This window comes from Ciconia boyciana, chromosome 1, assembly GCF_034638445.1.
Source record: "Ciconia boyciana chromosome 1, ASM3463844v1, whole genome shotgun sequence".
Classification (NCBI taxonomy): Eukaryota; Metazoa; Chordata; class Aves; order Ciconiiformes; family Ciconiidae; genus Ciconia; species Ciconia boyciana.
The window spans coordinates 11,229,900-11,254,402 of NC_132934.1; the positions used below are offsets into that span (position 1 = coordinate 11,229,900).

General features: G+C 35.8%; 1 protein-coding gene across 1 annotated transcript in view; it reads left to right on the forward strand.

Moving 5' to 3' along the window:
- Positions 1-24,503, forward strand: part of PCLO (piccolo presynaptic cytomatrix protein) — a 384,762-nt gene that overhangs the window by 339,363 nt on the left and 20,896 nt on the right. Inside the window, exon 24 of the mRNA XM_072866726.1 lies at positions 80-147. Within this exon, the coding sequence (XP_072722827.1) occupies positions 80-147 (68 nt within the window). The remainder of the gene's footprint in view (positions 1-79; positions 148-24,503) is intronic.

Consider the following 24,503-nt stretch of genomic DNA (forward strand, 5'->3'; position numbering starts at 1 on the left):
CACTAGCTTGGGTTTATCATTTTCTTAGATCTCATCTCTTTATGATCTTAATGACAACTACCACCATATCTTTTAACAGAGGGAAGATGAGCCAGAATGGACAAGAACCAGTAAAGCAGTCGGGAGTAGGATTAACCGATGCAGAAGGTAAAAAGAAATACAAACAACACTACAGTGGTATCCCATGTTTATAGAACTGATATGTTTATTTCTTTTACTTGTTATGCTATGAAAGATTAGCCTATGCTGTCTTTGTATTATAGATTAAGATCTTGACTTTAATTTACTCTAAGGGCCCTTTACACGTAGCACCAATGTAATGAGTCTTCATTTTAAATGAGAACAGTGTCTTACCTGTTTATTTAAAGTAATTAAATAGTTAGATTGCAATGAATAATATCTGTCTTTCAATGTTCATTGCTTTTCATAGTATTGGAATAAAAAATATGAAGTATGGAGCTGACTCAATACCCATTAAATCAGCAGAAAATATCCAAAGGCTGTCAGGCTCTATTTTTGTAACATTTCAGAATATTTACTTCATAAAGCAATTATTAATTCTGTTATCTACATAAAACATTAAGTTTAAATAAAATATTAGCTGAACATCAAGCTTGACTGCCGCACTTAGACTATAGTGAATCTGTTATCTGATTGGGAAATCCTGAGTGAATTTTTTCAGTATGAATGTGGTGCTGCAAAAGAAGGAGACATTGTAATATTGGAGTTGGAAAGAGCCTGACAGAATGGCTTTCAAAGTTTCTTGAGCAATGTGATTATCTCTTTCATATGTAATAATGGACAACTGCATGAAAATTAAGACAGTGTTTTGTATTGAAGGATATGTTAGGAAAATTCCATTTCCCTTTACATATAAGGTATTTTCTTTCAAGTGTATGTTTCTGTTGACCTCAAATATAAAACTGAATTATCATTACCTTCATTTTATTATGAAAATAATAGTTTTATCATTTTAATGCATTTCAATACAGCTTTGGGTTTTAATTAATTCATAAATTGAAATTCATATATATATTTGAAGTTAACTTCACGTTAAGTTCAGCCGTAAAAAATCAACATTATTCAGGTTTCTGCATTCTGTATACATGGGGAAATAATTGCTGTTGCTATATTTGAGGTAAAAGCGGTCTAATGTTCCACAGATTTGAAGAAACCAAATTAGAATTTGAAGGTAGAACTATAAAACTGTATTTTCCAAAGCAAGAATCCTTAACTGTGTATATGCATTCTACTAAATCTTTCAGTACATAGTACTCATCATACAAAAATCCAAATTCAGCTGCTTGTCAAACTTCAATTTGTTCAATAGTATTTTTAAGTATTTGAAAAACAAACTATTTTTTAAAAGAAAAATGGTGGGATGAAAATGGGAAATCAGGAATTTTCCATTTTTACTTTGTCATGATGTGTTTTATACAGAATGATAATTGTAAACAAATAGTTTTTCATCATTTTGTTCATCATAAATTGCCCCTTATGTAAGGTTTTGGATCATAACTTTCAGAACCTACAAATACGAAAAGTTTTAATTTAATGTTTGTTTCATTCAAGAAAACCCAAACAAACCAACCCAAACAAAAAAACACCTTTTGAAACATTCTAAAATTTGTGTATATAGCATTTAGTCACTAAAACTACTTTTCCAGCCAAAGGCATGTTTCTGCTTATCTTCAAAATAACTCAAGAGCTGCAATTCCCTAATTTTCGCTCATGATGCAATTCAACTCTCCTAACTTGAGAACTCCAAGAGTTACAGCTCCAAGTCTGATAAAATGAGTGGTTCTTACCAAGTGTTGTTTCTCCCTATTGAAAGAAGCTGGGGTGGCCAGCCTAGTTTTTAGTGTCTGATTTCTAGCTGACTAAGATGGGACAGATCAATCTCACATGATAAACTAACTAAAAGCTGGAAAACAGTTCAAGAGCATTTCAGTTTCAGCATGTAAATATAATTATCTTTCAGGGAAGTTGCTCAGAATTTAGAGAAACTCAAGATTAACTGAGAATTACTTCAGTATTATAGAATTATTGTGGTATTCTTTTCATAGATGAACAAAAGTGAATGAAAATCTTAAAGTCTTAAAGATCAAATGATATCTTTTATGTAGTGCACTTATCTGTGTTGTGGACCAGATGAGCTCTGCAATTAACTGGAAGAAAATATTCATTCCCATTTTTCATTAATTTGTAGAGAGCTCCCATAGTTGACATTTGTATTCTCATTTGCAAATAAGGATTTAGTGTTATACTTAAAACCTTTTAATACTAGTACTATTTTTACTTTTTCAAATATTATTAATGGATAACTTCTGTGAAAAGTAGCCTGTGGATTACTCTCTTTAAAACTGTGCAGAATAAATTCAATTGCTTAAACATGCGAATCTACTGCTACTTGAAATGTTTTGGTCATCCAAGTCATTCACACAGGCCTGGCAAATATGGCAGGGGACTTAGAGGAACAAGATCTTTAAGACCAGTAGCTGGAGGCAAAGCAAGGTAGGAGTCTCAAATGCCAATGAAACCTGGGGTTTAGGAAGCTGAATCAAAATGGTAGCAACAGGGTTCAGATTCAGCTCACAGGGTATGACACCAAAATTTAGGCATGTGCATAAGTGGAATCACCAGGGAAAAATATGCTCATTTTGTAACTGTTTACCCACTTGAGAAATGTGCTAATGTTTTGTTGGGAATAGTTTTTGTGCTATTAACATGTATCAGTTAAATTATAAGTACATATTGGAAAACAGTACTATTTACTTTGCTGACACAACCAAATGGTCAATATAAATAACTGTCAGTATTGCTATGATAATCTTTGTTTCTCTGAACATATCTTCTTGTCATATTCTGTATTTTCATACTACTTAATCATATAAAATAATTCAGAGTTTTGTTCTTGGACACTGTGTTACAGTTATTTTTATGATATACATTGTTGCATGCTATCTTACATTGGACATTCTGCCCTGAGCAGATGAAATACTTCATCTTCTTAAACTTCAGTAAATCTTATGATACATATTGTGATCTTCATTGAGTTATGCAAACCAATTTCTCTATTCGTTTCAGAAAGTTCAATATCTTTTGTTTAAAGATTTCTTATGACATGCTGTGGAATATTACGGACATTACAAACAAAAAACCAATTGCGTTCCATGTAAGGATTGAAACTAACAATTAAAAGCACATTATTAATATCTTGATTCAGTCGTAGATCATGATTGGTCTATCTGCCCTATGAAACTACTCAGCCAATAGATCTCAGATGGTATTTTCCACCTAGCAACATTTCTCCAATTAAGAAATATATGGGGAAAATTATTTTCATATATTTGAAAAGTGTGAATTTATTAGGTAATCCCAAGCTGCCATTATTTCTAGTAGAAGAGTCATATATAGATATAAATAGCTTTTTAGTTGAAATAGTTTACTATAAGGAAATTTTGTATCTTCTCAATTGGAAGATGCTATATACATGCAAAATATAATTCCTCTAGGATTACAGACATTGAGGTTCATCTCAAATACTCTTTTAGGAAAGATGAACATGTCTGTAAGCATGGCCTGGCTTCACTCATTCAGTATTTTTTGGAGTGAATGAGTACACACAGTGCTTCTGCCATCCTCTGTTCTTGGCCTCATTGTTGTCAGGATTTTCAGTCAGAAAATTCTAAACTTTGTATAGGAACAGAGTGGGTCCCCACCCACATCTTCCAAAAGAGTGGGGTTTTTTACTTTTTAAAAAAAAAAGTCCATGTCCATCCAGTCCATGTCCTGAATACCAAACACTTCTCTACACAGTTCTGCCATGGCTCAGAGGTTCAGTTTCTGACATTTCCAGTGGTCCTTTGAGCATCATCCGTTGAGTGCAGTAAAATGAAGTCCTGTAAGTAAGAAAATCTCTCCCTGTATAAATGACTGAACCTGTACAGAAAATTGCAGAATATTCTAGTAAAGCCTCTGTAGATGTATTTCCACACCTGAGCAGAAGGAATAGATTTGTACTATTTCAAAATCTGATGATGCACACATACTTACTGAACTTCTGCAAGATGTTATACTAGTGATATGCACTCATTGTTTATGTAACCTTTAATGAACTCTTCCAGGGTTTTCCTTTTTTGCATGCTATGTATTTACCTGAGTTACAGACTAAAAAAAACCTAACAAGCTCTGTGATAACATCATGCTTTAACAGGCAAATTTTACAATACTGTGATTTTTATTTCATCTATTCAGAGTAGTCTAAGATAAAAAACACCCATTTTTTGTCTTCATTTTTGAGCTTTGTGGTTCATCAGCCTGGATTATGAACTAAGAAATTCAGTTTTAACAGTTTCATCACTTAACTTTGTATTTCATTAATTAAGACAATCTAATCTTTATTTATGAGAAAAATGGTTAAAATACCACACAAACCTTAAAACAGGCTAGGAGGTCATTCTAATAACATTTTGGAGGAAAGGTGCATGACCTCTGTAAGTAAGTGACTGGCAATCATTTGACTTGTAAATTTTCCTTTATAGCTTTGTGAATAGTCCTGGTAAAATTTTCATCCATCATGTCTGCACAGAATAGACCCTGGAGCAAATTGTCTTGCAAACTGTATCACACTTTCTCTTGAAAGGATGCCCAGGAATAATATGTGGATTAGCTCTCTCAAATAAAATAAGGCATGAAACAAACTGACAGCACAGGCACAACTAAGCATTGCCACATTCTTCAAAGTAATTAAAACTCAGGAAAAAAATTCATTCTCCTTTTACTTGCTATTTAGTTAGGCTAGAGTAATTCTGCTTAAGCCAAAGGACTCACCATGGTATGACTGAGAACAGACTAAGGGCTTGAGATGTTGCTTAAATCAACTTGCTGTACCTCTACACTTAAAAAATTTAGCATTTTGATTTTTTTTAACTCCAATGGTTGAAATATCAGAACTATAATATTAGTCCTTATGAGGATGTTCAGAGAGAAATGGTCTTAATTTTGGAACTTCAACCAGTAAGTTATAAGTAAGAGAAGAAAAAAGACAGATGAAGGAAATTATTAAGGGCTAATCACGATACAGTTACTGAGATTTGCAAATGCTTTTGCCTATGCACAAATCTGTACTTTGTTGTCTTCATTGGCCAAGCTGAGAATATGGGTTTTACTGCAGATGAGAAACTTTTCTTGCAGTTATCTGTATCATTTCACAAAAAAAGAGGACTGTGAGATTAGATTAAAATATGATGCTTAATATTCATGAACAAGGTTATAATTCAAATTGAATTTCTTGCTGGATTAAAATTAATGTGAATTTTATTGCCCTTGCACAAGCAGTAGTGACTTAGAATGAAAGCACTGAGACTGGGAACAATGTAGGACAGAGATCAGGTTAAATAATAAATTTATGTAACTTTGGGATCATCTGAGACTTTCCTTCTTTCACAATCAAGTCTAATTTATATCCTTGTATCTATTAAAAGATAACTTCTGTGAAACATAACATCATCTTAGGTCATCTAATATGAATACCAGAAAGACATATTTAGCTGTTTTTCCCTCACAAGCATTTTTCTTTTTAACTGTTCTTAAACATAAATAAAAATTAGAAAGGAAGCAAGCGTTACAACATTTATAGACAGTTCCCCCACAAAAGTGCATAAGGGAAACAACCAGTCACTTGTTTTAAATGTTTGGAATAAGTTCTTTGATATTTAAGAAGCACTGTAATTTAGGAACAAAAATGAAAAAAAAGTGATACAGAGACCCTAAGACAGATGTTCTGGGATTGGAGAAGAGGGATTTGCATTAATTCATGGAAGGAAGCAGGTTTTCTGGTGATTTGATGACAAAATTAGGGTAATTCCCATTTTGGGGAAGTCCTGAGAGGCTCATGCTGGAGGACCTCCATCTCGGAAGGAGAGAGGCGAAGGTGCCCCTCTGCAACCTCAGCAGCCCTTGGATACCAGGGGGCTACAGGACAAAAGTCAGCCTTGCTGTAAAATAGACAAACACCAGTTATCATCCTGACAGCAGCCAGTTACAGGCAGCAAATGATTTCTGGTGTGCTTCCAGAGCCCGGCAGCACTGCATTTTGGGACTACATTCTCATTTTCTGTGGGGAATGGTATACCACCACTTTAGGCCAGTGTTACAAAGTTTATCAGCACCTAGGTTATATGTGCTGTAATTTGCCCTTGCGGATATCTACGTCTCCTCATGGACTATAAATGAATCTAAATACTCTAGATATTATAAATATACCCTTAACTTCCTTTGGTATGAAGGAAATTCTCTACTAATCTCTAACAATTTATTTCTAATGATTAAGCCAACTGCTTTTGTGGCTTTTCTCAGTCAGTAATAAGAAAAGTTAGAGTAGATTACTTCTTCCAGAAGGCTCAACTATAGAATAGAATAAAACACAACCTGCAAAATGAGTGAAGTGGGAGGGAGTTTAGACAGAGCTCATAGTTGTTACCATTACTCAGAGATGGGTGATGAGTTAATTAAGAGCAGCCCTGCAAAGAAGGACTTGGGACTACTGGTGGATGGGAAATTGGACATGAGCCAGCAATGTGCACTTGCAGCCCAGAAAGCCAGTCATATCCTGGGCTGCATCAAAAGAAGTGTGACCAGCAGGTTGAGGGAGGTGATTCTGCCCCTCTACTCTGCTCTGGTGAAACCCCACCTGGACCACTGCATTCAGCTCGGGGGTCCCCAGTACAAGAAAGACGTGGACACGTTGGAGTGGGTCCAGAGGAGGGCCATGCAAATGGTCAGAAGGCTGGAACACCTCTCCTATGAAGAAAGGCTGAGAAAGTTGGGGTTGTTCAGCCTGGAGAAGAGAAGACTCTGGGGACACATTAGTGTGGCCTTCCAATATATAAAGGGGGCTTATAAGAAAGAGATAGACTTTTTAGTAGGGCCTGCAGTGACAGAACAAGGGGCAACAGTTTTAAACTGAAAGAGTAGACTTAGATTGGACATAAGGAAGAAATGTTTTATGATGAGGGTGGTGGGACACTGGAACAGGTTTCCCGGAGAAGTTGTGGATGCCTAATCCCTGGAAGAGTTCAAGGTCAGGCTGGATGGGGTTTTGAGCAGCCTAATCTAGTGAAAGATGTCCCTGCCCATGGCAGAGGGGTTGGACTAGATGATCTTCAAAGGTCCCTTTCAACTCAAATCATTCTATGATTCTATGGTATGAAAGAGGTGACAATGATTATTGAAGGGTTCAACACACAAACTGCAAATACTCCTGTACTGTGTGAATGGTATTCTGGGAACAGTTGCCCATTCAGGCAAAGGTATTTTGCAGTTACAGAAGTAGAAACACTTTTATCCTTTGACAGTTGTTTCTTCCGTACCTTTGACTAGAGCTTCAGGCGCGCACATCTCACCCGCTTCACCCCATGTTTGGTCTTGAACAGATACAGTCAGTGACTCTGTGACAGGAAAATTCCACTTTCTTTTCAGTTTCTTACCTTTGTATTGAGCTTCAATTACTGAAGATACATCAGAATGTCACATGTATAGCATTGGGTAGTAAGAGTCTGAGAACTGTTATTTCCAAGGAAAATTGAAAGTATCATTATATGTCATACACCTGCTCACTTCTATGTTTATGTCAGGAAGTGAATGAATAGACAGATGAATTGTGAATCCACATGCTCAAGGTTACTAGCAAGAGTAGTCTCCAATTAAGCTACAAATCATATATTAACACATATTTATTTTTCTTAAAAATGTAGTTAAACTGAACTTTATCTTCTGGAGAGAAAATTCCTATCTCCTACAACATAATCCCTGACACATAATACATAAGTGGTATATAGATCAGCAATAAATGACCAAGTCAGAACCAGTCGCTTTCACAATAGCAGAGAATTTGTTATTTTGGAATAGTTCCATGATTCTGCATCAAGGCTTGATCCAATTCTTTTCAAGGCATTTTTAGACTGGTATCTCAAAACCACAGGGAGCACAATCTATTTTGTTCTTGCACATATGTCAAATACTATCTTTGCCATTTGCTGCCTTCCCAATAACTCAAATATCTCAGGAGTATTGAACCTTTAATCTTAATATATCTTAAAACATAAGAGAACCTGAAAAAACTGTCTGGACTTTCAAGTATTTTTCTTGAATCAAGAGAATCTTTTACTAAGTATGAGACTGTTGACTTTATTATAATGGATATCGATCCATGGATTGAAAGACAAATCCAGCCAATCTGAAATGTTACCAACACTGACTTGAGCAGTGGTTGAATTGCATTTTTTGATTTTGAGTTCATGTCCAGTAGTACAAAGAAATTGCTGCACACTCTCAGTGTCTTTCCTAAAAACCAATATAAGCCTGGTGATCTCTTTTTTAAAACACATTTTTAGCAGCTGTAATATCTACTTTCATAGTCTTATTGCCATTCTGATTTACATGTAGATTAGGTCAGTTTGTGAAATAAAATATTACCGAGTAAAATGTGATCCTTGCCCGGGAAGAGATCTAAATGAAAGAATAAGGTATTGCCAGACTTCTCTATTATCTCTATAAGTAAAAAGGCTAAAATTCAACCTGTCATTGTTTAAACTGTCTTTAATAAAAAAGTCACAACCTTGCTTACTGCCATCAGGTTCTACCAAAGGTCTACCATCTAGTACTCTTGACAACATAAGATTAATCAATGCCAACAAAATTTAAAGCAGAAAATACCAGCAAGGGTGATTTCTCACATGAGTAGCTGCTTTAGTACAGAGGAAAAACGGGACACAAGGGAATAGAAAATAGGTAATGAAAGCACTTGCAGCTAGCCTGTCACATGTTGATCCCCTCATACTGCACCTCCTTTATTTTTGGGAATGCAAATTTTAATTTCAAAAATTGAAAAGATCAGATATGCTTTCTGTCACAAGGGATCCTTAAGAAATGAATCAGGCTTATGCACTGACAATAGTCCTTATCCTCTCTCTCTTTTGTTTATTTAAAGCTATCTATAACATTTTATACATACTCCCTCAAGCTAGGAATAGCCATACTACTAATACCTAAATACCACACTAATTTGAAGAAGTGATTCAAGATAAACAACAGCAGTATTGTAAACCTAAGAATTATCAGCTTCCTTTCTAAGCTCTGGGAAACGTTTCTTTTATCTATCCCTGATTGGCCCAGTGCTCTAATTTGCCCACCTGGCTCTCCAGTAATAATTGGAGCAATTACTTCTGCCTTCCTGAGGTATTTGCCAGTATAATGCAGCTGGTTTTCCTAAAAAGAAGCAGAAAGAATTTAAATAAGAATAAAGACTGCAGCCAGAGACAGAAACATAGTGGAAAAAAGGACAAGATAATCTTCTATATTATTGTATCCATAACACAAACAACATTGCTTTACATAGTTACAAATAATCCTGTTCCTGAACTGTTATTATAAAGTGTCATTAAAAGAGAAGTAAATAATCCAGGGAGCCTGACTGTGATTAACTAGTGGCTGGCCAACAGCTTGTGCCACTCTTGTATGAACTGGGACTGAATGGCTGTTAGCCATTAAATCGTGTGGCAAGAAAATTCTAAAAAAATTGATTTTTTTTTTTTTAAGCTATTGTCCTGGTTTCAGCTGGATAGAGTTAATTTTATTCCTAGTAGTTGGTATAGTGCTGTGTTTTGGATTTTAGTATGAGAATAATATTGATAACATGCTGATGTAATCAGCTATGTAAATATAGAAAATTAACTCTATCCCAGCTGAAACCAGGACAGCTATCATTAAAAAAAATCTGCTTTTCCCATGAGATCTGTAGAAAATTAACAAATATTAAGAAGACAAACAAGCAAAAAGAAAAACAGAAAAACCTGAAACCACATGTATTTAATCTTGAAACCAAAATACCACCCTTTTATATGATGCCTCAATAATCACCTGGAAAAATAATTTGCTTGCCTAATGTTCTTAAGCACTTTTATTGGCCTAGCTCTTAAACGTATTTCCACTGACATAAAGCTGCTTGGGACTTTCAGGAGGTTTCTTCTGGTGACTCCTTGGAGATGTAATGGGGTCAGCGTATTTGGGCTGGGAATTGGAGTGCTCGTAATTCCATCAAAAATCTGACAAAGCTACATGGTTTCAGGGGGAAAAAAGAAAGGGAGTTTTGGTAGAATTCTGTAATCGATGTCTTTAGAAAGATATGGTTATAAAGGAAATCTGATTTAATATACCAACTGGCACATTTAGTACAAATACCAGTTAATAATGAAGACTTTCAACACTGGAAAGCAAACAGGGGGATTGCCCCCACCAAAAATGGAGTAAAGGTGAAGATGCTGGAATGTATGATTACTGGACCTGAACCTTGTCTGGTGTAAGTCTGAAGAAGGGCTATTTCACCTAGTGAGTAATTTAAAACAACTTTGAAATAGAGTCACTTTTCATGATCAGTGCTCATTTAGAATCAGCAAAAGTCGGGTTGAAGCATTAATATGATAGAAGGTGAATTGCTAAATCCTAAATAAATTCCCCTCTGCAATGAAAATGAAATTAGGAGATACTGAGTAGGGGTTTTAAATGTCACCTTCCTGGATAATTCAGGTGATCTCCTCCATTTAGCAGTGGGATTGGGACCTGGAATTTTGTGCATACTCCAGGAAAAAAAGTAAGTAAAATAGATCGGTTTTAAGGTCAATAATGTTTAGTGCTCAAGTATGTATGAGCTATTATGTAGCAGGAATGGGGTTGAGGGGGACCTCAAGAGGTCATCCCATTGCTTCAAAACACAATATTGTTCCTAAAAGGCTTTTGGTAACTTGCACCAAAGAATTCTTAGCAGTGATAGAGACTTTATGGCTTCATTAGTCTGTTCTAGTGCTTGATTATCCTTGACACTAAAACGTTTTTCCTAACTTCTAGCCTAATCTTGCTTGCTGAAATTAATACTCAAGGAGAGAAATAAGAATCCAAAATCCAAGCTTTTTTCCTCATAAACATAGCACATTTTACCAAGCGTTTCCTATAAATAGACTTTTCTGAGCTTGCTACAAATGATAACACAGCTGCTCCTACTGAACAGTTCTGTATTAGAGCTCCACTTTTGTTGTATTTATTTGAAATGTCAAAAAAATAGGAATGTCATAAACTGTTTCTATACTTAACAGTCCTTTGTAACTCCTTAATGTTTGTAACTCACACAAAAGGAGCTGGTATTGTATTATATGTGTATGGTTTAGATTAATTATTCTTTATTTCTTTTGTTAGATAATTTATAACTTCCTTAGAAATTAAACTATTATGCTGGGGATTCAGAAAGGAGTTTTATATCTCCCCTCACATGTTTTTGTAGTATAAACCCTTTTTTAGACTGATGTTCAAACGGTTATCTTGGAATGCTGTTTAAATGCAGATGGATCTAGAGCATTTCCAGGTGGGATCATATGGCAAGCTAAAATTAAACTTCAGCTGATATTTATGTCAGGATGTGACACTGCTCAGAATTACTGGACTACAGGTTGTGTTTCAAGACATAAGTTTTTGAAAATCAGTGCATTAGAATGAACGTAAATCTTTCATATAATGAAATTGCCTAGATGCTTCTGATTCTCATGGTAGAGAGTCTGCTTTCATATCTATAATTAGAACCTTGTGCTTTGTCCCCAGTTTATTTTCAGATTAATATGCTTTTCATAATGCTCCATGTTCATTATTTCATCCTATGATACTAGTCTTACAGGCTTGCAGCTTTAATGAAATGTGTTATCCATTGCAACAATACGTGAATAATTATTTGTCTGTTAATTCTCTAAGTGTGTGTATTTTTCTTAAAGAATTCCCAACAGTTTGTCCTGTGTAGGCATTTGTAATTACTTTAGGCTACTATATGCTGCTCTTCCCTTTTGTGTATTATTTATTCTGATACTACTAGGCTATGACTGAGAGGGAATCAAATGGATGGAAGATTAGTCAAATCTAGTGTAGAGTAGGATGCAGTTTATATATCTTTATCTACAAAGGGATTCAGGGGCTTGAACATAGGTGTATCCTGCTGTTTTAAATACCCTAAAATATTTTTCTGCCTCAATCCAATTGCTGCTCCAGAAAGTCACAGTTATCCCACGTGTTCTTCATCACATCTGCCATTCCTGACCAGATACTTCAGTTTCACTAGCACATCTTAAAGGACCCCAGATCCACATGTATATAGCATAAACCTGATTTGCTCCTACAGTCAAGACAGTATTCAGGATTCACTTCACAGTCAGCTACCTGGAGTGCCAGTCCTTTTCCACTCTCTGTTAAGAACCAAAAGATTGTAATGAAAATTTACATTTATTTTAGCTTTCACTTCTAAAGTTTAGATGGCTGATATCAGATGAGATTAGTTCTACCAAATGGTCCCTGGGTTTGCACATGTGTTGATGCCATCCATTGCATAGGTCTTTCTTTTCCGAAACACCCTTTGGTATGCTTTCTTTTTGTTATACTTTCTTTTTTAAGCTTTCTTCAGATTTTTTGTGTCTGCCACATTGGCTTTGCACTCTGACTGATTGTGTTGTGATAATAACATAACATGACTGAATTTCCATGCCTTGGAAAAATGCATGAAGATTCTGGAGATCAGTTGGGTCAAACATCTGATACATACATCTGCTTTCATGTCTCACACTGCTGTAGTACCTAGAAGTTCACATATTTTCCAGAAGTCTGGTAACATACTGCCTACAATAATTAGTCAGTTTGTGTGATTTACTAGAAAAAGCCCCATATGTAACTTGCATCAATGCCTGCTGAGTATGCTATGGATTCTTACTGTTTCCTCCTGCTGCTCATCTAATATCTATAGCATTTATTCACCAGCCTCCTGCCCACCTTGGCTATGCCTGGCTGAGTGTTAGCTTTTTAGAAACATATTAATATTCATGGCATACTCTGTTATATTCTTGAAGGAATTGGATTCTCACTGAATGCATTTATTTGACTTTTTTTATAAACTATGCCCTTCTGACTAGTCTGATCATCTTAAGAGTTCCTCCTTTCTTGGCAAGTAAAGGAGAGAAAAGGGAGGCTTTCCTGCTTGTCTCTGGACATTTGAGAGACTGACAAACATAGACACCTTAACTTTTTATATATATGTTGGTTGTAAGGCTATTTGGTGGTTTGGTTGTGTTTTATAACAGTATGCAAAGTCTCTGACTTTATACAGACACATTTCTCACACTGTTTTCCATGTTTGAAAAAGTGAAGCCTACACAAAATCGACACTTAGTATCTTCCTTCGTACTCAATGCTTTCTTTTTGAACACTCCAAAAAAGCAAAATTACCTAAGTTCCTGTAAAATTATACTACAGTTTATTATAATTCGGAAGCTACACAGTTTAACAAGAGATTTTTACAGTCCATGATGAATTTGTACATCAAAGCTGGCATTTCCAAAGAAAGGAATCTGAGCAGTGTTAGAAAGAAAATTAACAAGAGAAATATATTTTTTTCCCTGTTGATGAACATTTTGTGCACAGAAAGATCTTTCACATCAAAAGGGAAACAGTTTGGGAAGCAGAGCCTAGGAAGTGCTCTTCGCTTCTCTTTATCAACACCACCTTGGTGTTGTTTCATTGACTAAAGGGGCTACTCCAGATTTACAAAATTATACAAAGACAATGAGACATTGAAGAGTGTCAGCTTGCCTTCAGAAAGTGACTTAAGCATGCTCTTCTGGAATTACGTAAAATAAGGATTAGTATTCTGTTTTTATTGGGGATACTTGCAAGAATCCTACAACATGAGAAATAGATTTTTCCAATTTATCTTCAGTAGTGGAAACAACGTGAAAGCATATTGCTTTCTGTCAGAAAAGAGAAAAGCACCAATATGAGTGAGAGAAAGCCAGTCTTCCTAACATAAATTTTGTCATTCTCTGGACAAAGCCCAGTAACTAATATGTCATTGTACACTGTGCTTTTTTTCCCAGCCTCTTGAAACTGGCTTGTTGAATCTAACTGGTTGTAAGCAGGTACAGACTTATCAAGAAGGAGGAAAGGTAAAGAGGCCATAGCCTCCCCATAAATGTCTCATCATTTTGGGTGTGTGCCTTGTCACATTGTAAGGGAAAGACTGCACTGGAATCACAGATGCACCCAAGTATAATATGACAAATCAGTCCCCTCTTTATTGGCAGCATCTACTGCCCTTAGGTTACTTGTTCTGAATCAAATTCCAAAATTGAATATTGCAGTTTTCCTGTTGAACAAAGCTGAATAATTTGTTACAAGTAAAATTTTCTGCCACTGGCTAAAGATTCTAAATTGATGGCAGCTTGAAAAATGGATATAATAGGAAGTGATGCAAATACTGGGAGAAAGGACACATACACAAAACACAAACACCTTCTTTCTTCCCTGCCCCTCTCTGGGATCAACTGAATATATGGACATATATTTCAAGCATTGACCAAAAGAAATAATTATAAATAATATATATAAATTATAAATAATATATATAAATTATAAATAATATATAAATAATTCTGATTTCTGCTATAATTTTGAGCAGAAAATTATTTCTTAGGGATAGTATGTCTGTTATGTTATAAATTAAATAAAAAGAGGTCAGATCTTTTTGGATTAATTTTGTGAATTTATCTACATTATTATTTTTACCGGAATAATCCCAATTACATAGTAGGAGATTTTTTCATAATAAAGGTCAATGTCAACAAATTTCTCAGAACAGATTTCTTCAAAAGATTACAAATTTTGATGAAATCTTAAATTTTAAATTTTAAAAAAAGTAATAAAAACTTAGGAAGGGATACATAAAATTGACATCTTTCTTCCTTGGTTTCTTAATGAACCATTTGAATTAATAACCTGATCTTTATAACGTAGTTTCCCATGACAAAATGAGGGTTCCAATACATTCTCAACTGCCTGAAATGCTTTGAGAATACTGGTTGGGGAGCCTCGTGTAAATACTTTTTCTGATGGTACCAAGTTACCTTTGATGGTTAGTAGAGGACCTTCAAGGTTTCTGCATCATTTTGTTAAGACAATGGAGTTAGTACCCAAAGACAATGCTTCTATCTGGAAAATGTAGATAAGGCACACTGTGTGTGTTCTGTCCTTCCATCTGTCCTTCTTAACTATTATCTTTGCAATCTCAAATGAATATTTGAAATTACATTCAACTCATTGCAATAACATACAGCTGAGACATGCATCACCTAAGTGTTATTGGTCCCCACCCACAATGAGATTAGGAGGAGAGACTGCTGATGGTCAGTCCCTCTGCTATCCCCCTGGAAATTTTCATAGAAGTACTGTATAGCTTGTGTTCTCCTCTCCTGCAGCAGTGACAGAGACCTACAGTCTAAAAGCAAGTAATTCCCTGCTCCCATGTCTCTCCGACATTATTATGTTGATGCAGGCTGCATCTACCTTATTGTTATGATTCAGAGCAGCAACACAACTTTGAAATAAATTCTTCAATTTTACCTTGCATGGCATTGTGTTGATTTGCCCTTTTTTTTTTTTTTTTGATACATCCATATCTGGTTCTTTTTGAGGGAAACTAAACTGGAAACTCTGTTCCACGTGAGCACTAAATCTGCTCCTCTCCCTAAGTATGTCATAGCCATACTTTGGGCTATGGGTCCTTTGGGCAGAACTGGACCACATGCAGAAAAGGAACATTTGTATCACAGACCAGAGTAATTCCAGTTTCAAGTGAAAGCTCTCAACTTTATACAATACAGATGTAGGTGCCTCAGAACCAATTGCTTTGATCTATTAATTGCTTTGATCTATTAATTCATTCCTATTGCACCAGATTAGTGCTGTGTAGACACAGTAACAGTTAATTAAGCAAACACCTAAGTAGAAGCTTACATCATTTGAGAACCCAGTTTTCTATTCATCTTTAAAATTGGTATATATAAAAAAAATGAAAACATACACACCTCTTTTTCATGCCATCATCCTGTGATCAGTTTGGTGAGAAAACCCCTTTGTGCCTGAGTCACACGAAATAAAGGAGATAAATGTGTCAGCTGCCATATTCTACAAGAAATCAAACAAGAAAGAGGTGAACAGTGATGAACATTTCATCTCTTTGTACCACACTGCACTAAAGTGAAGTCTAATAAAAAGTCTTTCAGGTCCTTTCGAGGAGGAAATAAATAAACACACACAAGAAAGTCCCACAATGTTCCCATTTAATCTTTTCCCTATAATTTTTTCTCATCCTAGGTTGCTTGTTTTATGTGAACTGAATTGATCCATAAGGAGGTACTGTCTAGTGGTTTTTATTTATTCATCTCAAAACATATATTTAAAGCTCTTAATGTAAGAGATATTGTCAAGTTTTGTTGTAGACAATCATGATTCTTTGATTTTTTAATATATATTTTTTCACTTACTGTACGAACTGAATTAAGTTACTTAACTTCTCAATATATGTGTATATTCATTCATAAAATTATATTAAACTCATCCTTTCATAAAGCTTTCGAAATTCAAATGATGCTTATGACAGTACAGAGTATCTCCAGAGAGTTAATGAGAGTTTTGCTATTGGGAATCAGAATTCCTCATAGTGCCCCTTGAGTTCTGCAATAAATTGTGAAATAAATTACTCGAATATATTTCATTGCATTGTATAGGAAATGTTGCTTCACTACAATATAAAGTATAGAAGGTGTATACATGGTCATGACATACATAGGTGACATACATACACAGTCAAATAGAGGTAGTGGGCTAGATTAATATTGTGTAACAGTTTAGATCACTGAAATTTCATCAGCCTAAGATTAGCATGAGAGAAGAGGGATCACACAATGACAAACTTTCAGGTACTGTGAAAAACACAGGAGCAGTATTGGAGAGTGCAGAAAAATTAAGATCAAAACATTTAGCTGACTGAGCAACTGAAGTGCTGCAAATGATCCCTGAAGGTGGGAAGTCTGTCCTCTGAGCAACCCTGAGCTCAGACTCTGCAGCTTTTACTCTATTATTTAGTGTAGCAGCACTTTTGTCCTACTCTACCTATGATCTTTAACTCCCTAGGTTTTCACTGGATTGATTCACTGTGCTGTATTTACTTTAAAAAAGCAGTACTTTATTTCAGAAAGTTGCCTATACAAATGTAAGGAATCCTTTGCAGCACAGTCTTGTTGGAATTCAGATCATCTGTCTTGTCCTCAGAGAAGCAGTCAAACCATGTAATTTTTTTTGCTCCCCTAGTTGGTTTCTGTACTGATGTCAGTGTTGTTTGTTTTGTTGGGTTTTTATTTTTTTAAATTGCAGTTATATTGTGAAATGGAAGGCAAGGTTTATGAACAATTTGAAGTAGAAAATTTGTATAATACTACATGTTAGGAGCAAAAGTGGAGTCAGCAATTTGAAGTTAATTTAGGTAGCTATAACTTCATAAACTTAAATTTGAGCCCAAGGATTTAATGTTGATTAGTCCAATAAGCTAATACTTTGTGCTGAGTCAAGGTAGGTTTAATACATGTAGATTCCTAGGTTTAGGTCAACTTCAACAATATATATACATACATTTGTACAAATGCACATATATGCATACACATGTATGCATGTATATATAGATACATGTGCACATATATAAATGACTGAATCACATACATATATATGCATACACAGATATATATGTATACTTATGTATATTATGACCTAATAATAGTTCTACATACATGTTTGGAAAAAAACCCTTCAGTTCTGAACTAAATGCTTCATCTGTGTCTATGGGATTCTCCATTATTCAAAATATCACTTTTGTTTCATGAGCTTTTATAATCTGGAAAGTAACTTCACTGATTGTGACTGCAATGGATAGCAAAAAAGATGAGACCTATGTTTCATGCTGGCTCTCACATAGAAAGGCAATGAATCCTATTAATCTCATTCAGTTTTACAATTGACTTTCACGTGTTCTACTAGTTTAATGGTCTTTTTAATTTAAATACATTTACAATAACTTAATAATTAGTGATTTAATTGGCACTTTCTTTTGAATCTTTAATAGACTATAAGGGGAATTCTGGTCTGATCTTTTAGATTTTGCAAACAGGACCTGCTTAAGTAGTCTAGGAATTTCTCTGTATAGTAAAGATTTTATTTCAGTTTCATACTCATTCTATTTCTATGTTAATTGTCTAATTAAAAAGCTGGAGTTTTGTCTACTATATCAAAAAAATCTAACCCAATATCCTACAGCTGGGACCTCTGAAATAGATAATGCAATGAGATATTTTATCATGGGAGTTATGGGAGAATCAGCCACTTAAGTAAAACTTTTGCAATCAGTGGAAAGAAATAACCATTTTGAAGGTACAATTCATTTGACCTGTTTTAGAGATCTATTTGCAAATAAGACAAACCACATTCTAGAAAAGCAATTACTCTCCTTTTGCTATAAAAGGAGCCTTGACATCTAGCTCAGATATAGACATCAACATTCAGGCAGATGAATCCTAGCAGCAGGGTCTATCTCCAACAGACGTTAGGTGACAGTCACTGTAAAATATTATTCTATATGCATCAAGAAGTAACTTTTAAGCACATTTAACTTTATTTGACAAAAATGCTAATTTGATTTGGTCTGCAGTTCTAAAACGGCTGCTGTGCTCAACAGCAAGTGTAATTACCATTTGGAGTGTTAAGTTCCATAATTATCTTGAGCTAACAAGAAGCACAAGATGGTGTCAATTTGGTTTTTGTTTTTGGGGGGGTTTTTTGTTAGAAAAGGCTCTAATTAGGATGTGAAAAATGGAATAGGGGAGAAATTTTGGGTTAACAGTTTACTCAGATACAACATAACCATCTTGAAATCACAGACATATAACAGGATAACAGAGATCAGGTTTATTTCATTAAAGATTAAAACTGAAGCAGGTCACAAATCTAAATTAAGGACCAATTTTGTGCATCTTTAGATTATAAATACTAATCCTGTTTTCATTACATTTATATAACCTAATACTTTCAGTTCTCCAAATTCAATGTTGCTAACCAGTCTGATTTTTTTTTTTTTTTCACAAGGCAACAAGAATTCTGCCAGGATTAGTGATCAATTTAGCAATAAAATAAGCTTGTCTTTTGGTTCTACTTGAGGAAAGCCCCACACTAATCCTCTCTTTTCTCCACCTTTCAAATCTCACTGGGAAGAGTAAAAAAAAAAAAGACCAACACTGTAGAGATGGTATAGACAGCCTGCAGAATTCTTCTATAGATTCAGTGATTGACACAAAGCTCATTAGAAAGAAGAGAACTAGGAACACTCGTGATTCACACTGTACCTGGAGCTACTGATTGCCTCTTAATTGGTTTTGTCTCTCAGAAGAGTTGGTGCCTTGTATTTGCTGAAAGAAACTCACCCTCAAAACACACTAGCAGATAGCAGTCTCCCTTGTTGATCTGAGGCAAGCCTGGCAAGAAGCCCTGAGTTGCCTAAAGAGACCATATGTGATTTTCTCTGAATTCTGTACCTCTCTGGAGATAGCGGCTCTATCTCTGTTTACTTCACTGTAGTTCACCGCAAAAAGAACACACAGTCATCATCTCGGTTATAATCTTGAGGGGAAAAAAGCAACAGGAAACACAAGTAAATCAGATTAAAACACAACATTTATAATTAGTAACTTCCTCCTTTTTTACACAAGATCCCTAATATTTGTCACAACTGGGTAATGGAATATATAACAAGATAGTAATACCTGTCTCAGATTTAAACCATGGTCCCGTATAATTTTAGAATTAGGGCTTGGGACAGGCATGGAAATATCCTCAACCGTTCAGACAAGTTCACTGTCTCATACTTCAGTGATTTCTTCTGAGTTCAAAACTCATCAGTATTTAGACATTTAGTTAACTGTTTGTTAAGGGAAGGAAGACAAGGATCCCAGAAGGGTTGCCTTCACCAGCTGGGAAGGTGGAAGATAAAGAACTCTGGGAGCCGTTAGAGGAACAAAGATGAAACTGGGAAGAAGAAGGGACAAAGCTGATGTGGGAACTAGCCAGAGGGTATAAAATAATCCTCATAATCCACATCATGGGCCTGTTTGGAAGCACAGACCTTAAAAGCCTGGGGAGTGAGCAGCCCACAAGGAAAATGGGCATATGTCTGTCAAAACAAGAATGAGGAAAAGCCTAAATTTCATTGTTTAGACTTTCCTAGGGAACGGTAACAAGGAATTGAAGTATCCTTTAACTTTGATCAGCTCCCAGTGGACTGTTACACATGGGCTCACAGCCCAGCCACAATCACACCTCTTGTACATAGCTGACAAAAATGATCAAGGCTGTTACTTTTCCTCTTTGATTTCAGCATAACAGTTGGGCCAAAGAGACAGAAGCAAACCTGCTCAATTCTGAGAACTGCCAAGCTGTCTTTATATAAACTCTTCGTATTCAGCTTAGTCTAGCTCACTTCATGAACACACACTCCCAGTATTAGAAGCCTTTGGGAATCACAACCAACCTTCCGTTTATATAAAGAGCAGACCCAACCATACGTGGCCAATCAGAAAGATGTATGCAGCTGATCTCTCCAGCTCCCTGCAGCAAAACTAAGCAATGAAGAACTGGGCTTACATTCATGCTACAGCACTACTGATTTCTGTCTCCTGCAGCAAAACTCTTGAATAAACAACTGGACTTGCTGTCATGCAGGAGTGCTAACTTGTTGATAGCACCACAGCTATATTTAAAGCTCTTTTCCTGAGGCAGCTTTTCTTTATTGTTGACAGTAAAATGGATGGTCTATGAAAAGAGATTTTTGTGCCACTATTCGTTTTCAAACAGTTGGGGAATAATGCAGGGACCACAAAGCAGATTCAATATTCTTTAGACTTCTTTAAAATTAGTGAAACTAAAAACATACAATTGATGCCCAAAGCAATTTTAAAAATACTGAAATTGCTGGCATGGGAGACAATGTCCTTTTCCCACAAAGCAATCAATCTTTTCATAACCTCATCTCAAAATGTGTGGTGTCCACTCACTTCTGCTCAACAGAACTTGTTTAAAGCACTCTTCAAATCAAATTTTCTCTGAGAAAGTCACTGGTACAATGACACCAACAACTTTTATTTAAACAATATTAATTTGGACAATGGCTTTGTGATCATCGTTGCTGCATACCAGGCTGCAAAAGTAACTGTGTAGGGAGTAGGTCACAGGAAGGGATTATTCCCTTCCACTGAGTGCTTGTGAGGCCCCATCCAGAATAATGTGTCTAGTTTGGGGCCTCTGGAGATATTGAGGAGACTCCAACAGAGTCCCAGTAAGATGGTTAATGGCCAGTGCAAGTGTCATTGAGGAGAGGCTGAGGGTTTCTTTAAACCTCAGGAAATGAGCTACTTTGTGGGTACCTAATTACCTTATGGGATAGTATAGAGAAGACGGAGCCAGACGCTTCTCAGAGCTCTGCAGCAAAAAAAAAGGAAATAGACAACATTCACAAGCTGAGGTAAGGGAAATTCCAACTGAATATAAGGAAAACTAAAAAAAAAAAATCACCATGAGTGTAGTTAAACACTGGGTAGGGTTGCCCAGAGAAGCTGTGGAGCCTCTCTTGAAGATTTTCAAAACTCAACAAACAAGCTCTGTCCAGCCTGATCTACTTTGGAAGGTAACCCTACTGTGAATGTGGGGCTGGACTGGAGACATCCAGCAGTCCTTTCCTCTCCGAATTATCTTATCAGTCTAAAGTTGCTTCATAAAGAACATTTTGTCATAAACCAGCATTGCTGGTGGAAAAAAAAAAAGCCATTGTTTCCTTCCCTCAACCTCTTTTCATCCTTCATTGTGGCATAAAGCGTGTGCTGGATTGAGTTGGTTGACTAACCCAAAATCAATACATTGGGGGGGGGGGGGGGGGGCGGTGAGCTGGCAGTTAATAGGATGATTTCTGCCAACTAGTTCACTAGGCAGCTGTACAAACATCTATGGCTAGAGGAGATAACGTCAGGGAAACTGTGTGGGAAGAAATAAGCAGGAGTGTGAAGAGAGCTCTTTCAGCACCAGTGCCCGTTTATGCCATTTTAAGATGAGTAAGAATCAGTGATTAGTTACGGGTAAAGATGTTCTTTGCAGCTAGACCAGTGCAAAGGATGGTATTATTTTCTTTAAGGGGACATGTCACCAGCAAGAGTTTAAAGCAGCAATCTGCTGCAACTGTTTGTTAAACACTCTATAATATTTTACATAACCACCGAGTTGGCCAAATTCCTCCCAGGTCATTATGTTCTATTGCTTTAAGTTCCCTGCTGCAACTGCATACAGATAATGTATTCTTTTCCCTACCCTACCCTACATATGCCAGCAAGACCTGGCATATCTCATCACAGGTTTTGTAAATAAGGGGTTATTTTGAAAAATTATCTTTGCTAAATAACAGAAAATAAACAAACCAAATTTCCTTTGCCTTTTCTTTGTCTGAGCAGTAGGATGATGGTTTTATGGGTAAAGCATTAAGGAAGACTCAGCAACAGTGTTTGTAGTTCCCAACGGCACCAGTTTTTTCTTTGACAGTAGAGGAGTTAATTCTGCCATTACCAGTGCCTGTTTTCAAAGCATAACAAACAGCTTTCAAAATCAGAAAGTACACTGCTCAGCAGGGTAGCAGACTTGCCTTATGTGTCTTGAAGCATTCTTGATAAAAAAGTGCTCCTTTGCTGCAGCTTATATGTCACATGGAGAAAGGAAAGAAATTCAGCATGGAGCTTGAAAATTCCTTATTATGTTGTCTCTTTGTACTTCTCTGAGATAGGTCAGAAAAGTAATGAAGATTATCAATATACATTTAGTTGCAATTACTGTCTGTAGCTATGGTTGCCTGACCTTTCTGACTAGACCTGATTATAATTACTTATAATTTCATGCAAATAATTAATGTAAACATACAATACAGACCACTCAAAAACATAGGTGCACAAAGAATACTGTATCCTATGCTACATGACTCAGAACTAAAAAAGAAAACAGGATTACATGATGATTTTTGCTGCTGGGTTGGGTAACGTTAAACAGCTTTTTATGCTCTTTAAGCCTCAGTTCCTTGTAAACTGAAAATAATGATACTATCATTTTTAAATTTTGTCTTTTGCTAACTGCCACTGGTATTACTATTACTAAGGGAAGCAAACGAAAATTTTACAAGAAACAGTTTGTGCAAGCAGTTGAGGGTTGTATCACAAAGGGCCTGAGACAGAAATGTTTATTATTTTGATGGAAATCATGACTACTAACTGACAGCATGATGGGCACTTCGGGCTTAATTCTGTTTAAAGTAGAGGGCCGTATCTGTTGTTCAACTGAACTATATTGTATACATTTTATTTCAAAATTGGAAGTTGAGTGCCTTGCACAGGATAATTAGATGTCTTGCAAGCGATTTCAGGATCAAGTTTGCAGTCTCCCACATCAGTATGATATCCTTGGTTCTGAGTCATGGATTTAAATGGCTGCATTCTTTCCTGGAGCCAAACTATATCGGGAAGGAGGAATGAAAATGATGAAAGAAGTTAAAACCAGTGTTTACCTGAGTTATGTTGTATACATATCCTCAAATTTCAGACCTGAAGATAGTAAAACGTATATATTTCACTGGTAAATAAAGCCTCTCCCTTTTTGGAAGAGCTACCAATACAGAGACCTTGTGGATTCAGGACTGAGAGGAAGATGAATATAACAGCACTCACAGACTTGCAGTTCAACAGTGGATCCCCAAAGTTTGGCTTGTGAAACCCCATGCAAGGGGACACTTCTGATACATGTTGTCATAAGGGGGTAAAATTATGCTGAGATAACTTCAAAGACAGAACATGGTCTTCAGGTTCTTCAGCCATGCAGACCTGTCTTTCACATTGATAATCACTTTACAGAAATAATTAGCGCTACCACCACAGTCAACAAGCCCATTAAAATGGCAGAGTAGTAAAGTCTTTGAGTATGAATATGTAGTATTTTCCAAATTGGATGGGCAGCTTGATACTGCTCTCAGGGAAGCCTATGAAAGTCAATTTCACATAATGAATCCAGATATTGTACTTTGAATTTGGCAAAGATTAATTCAGATCCAATCATAGTCATTTCTACTGAAAAAGTTGCCTCATAGACTTTTAGGAAAACATAATTTCCTTCCAGAGGCACATAATAATCTGAAATGGTTTTTAGTGACTTTGATTGTTACTGTTACTGAGCTAATCTAGATCTATACCTCAATATTTGCATATTTAAATAATATTTCTACTTTTATATTTGTGTTCTCAGTGATTAATTGGGAACTCAGGGATTAATTGGGAATGTTGGGAACTCAGTGAACAGCTATTCAAGTCACTAAATAATGTCTAACACTAATAAGAACTACTAACTAGTCTAGATCCTATGAATTTTTCTCTGTCTTCAATCATTTAATATTCAGCATGCACATTAAGCAGTTGAACTTATTTCTAAGATTTTCTACAGCTGTTAATGTTTTTTCTGACCTAGTT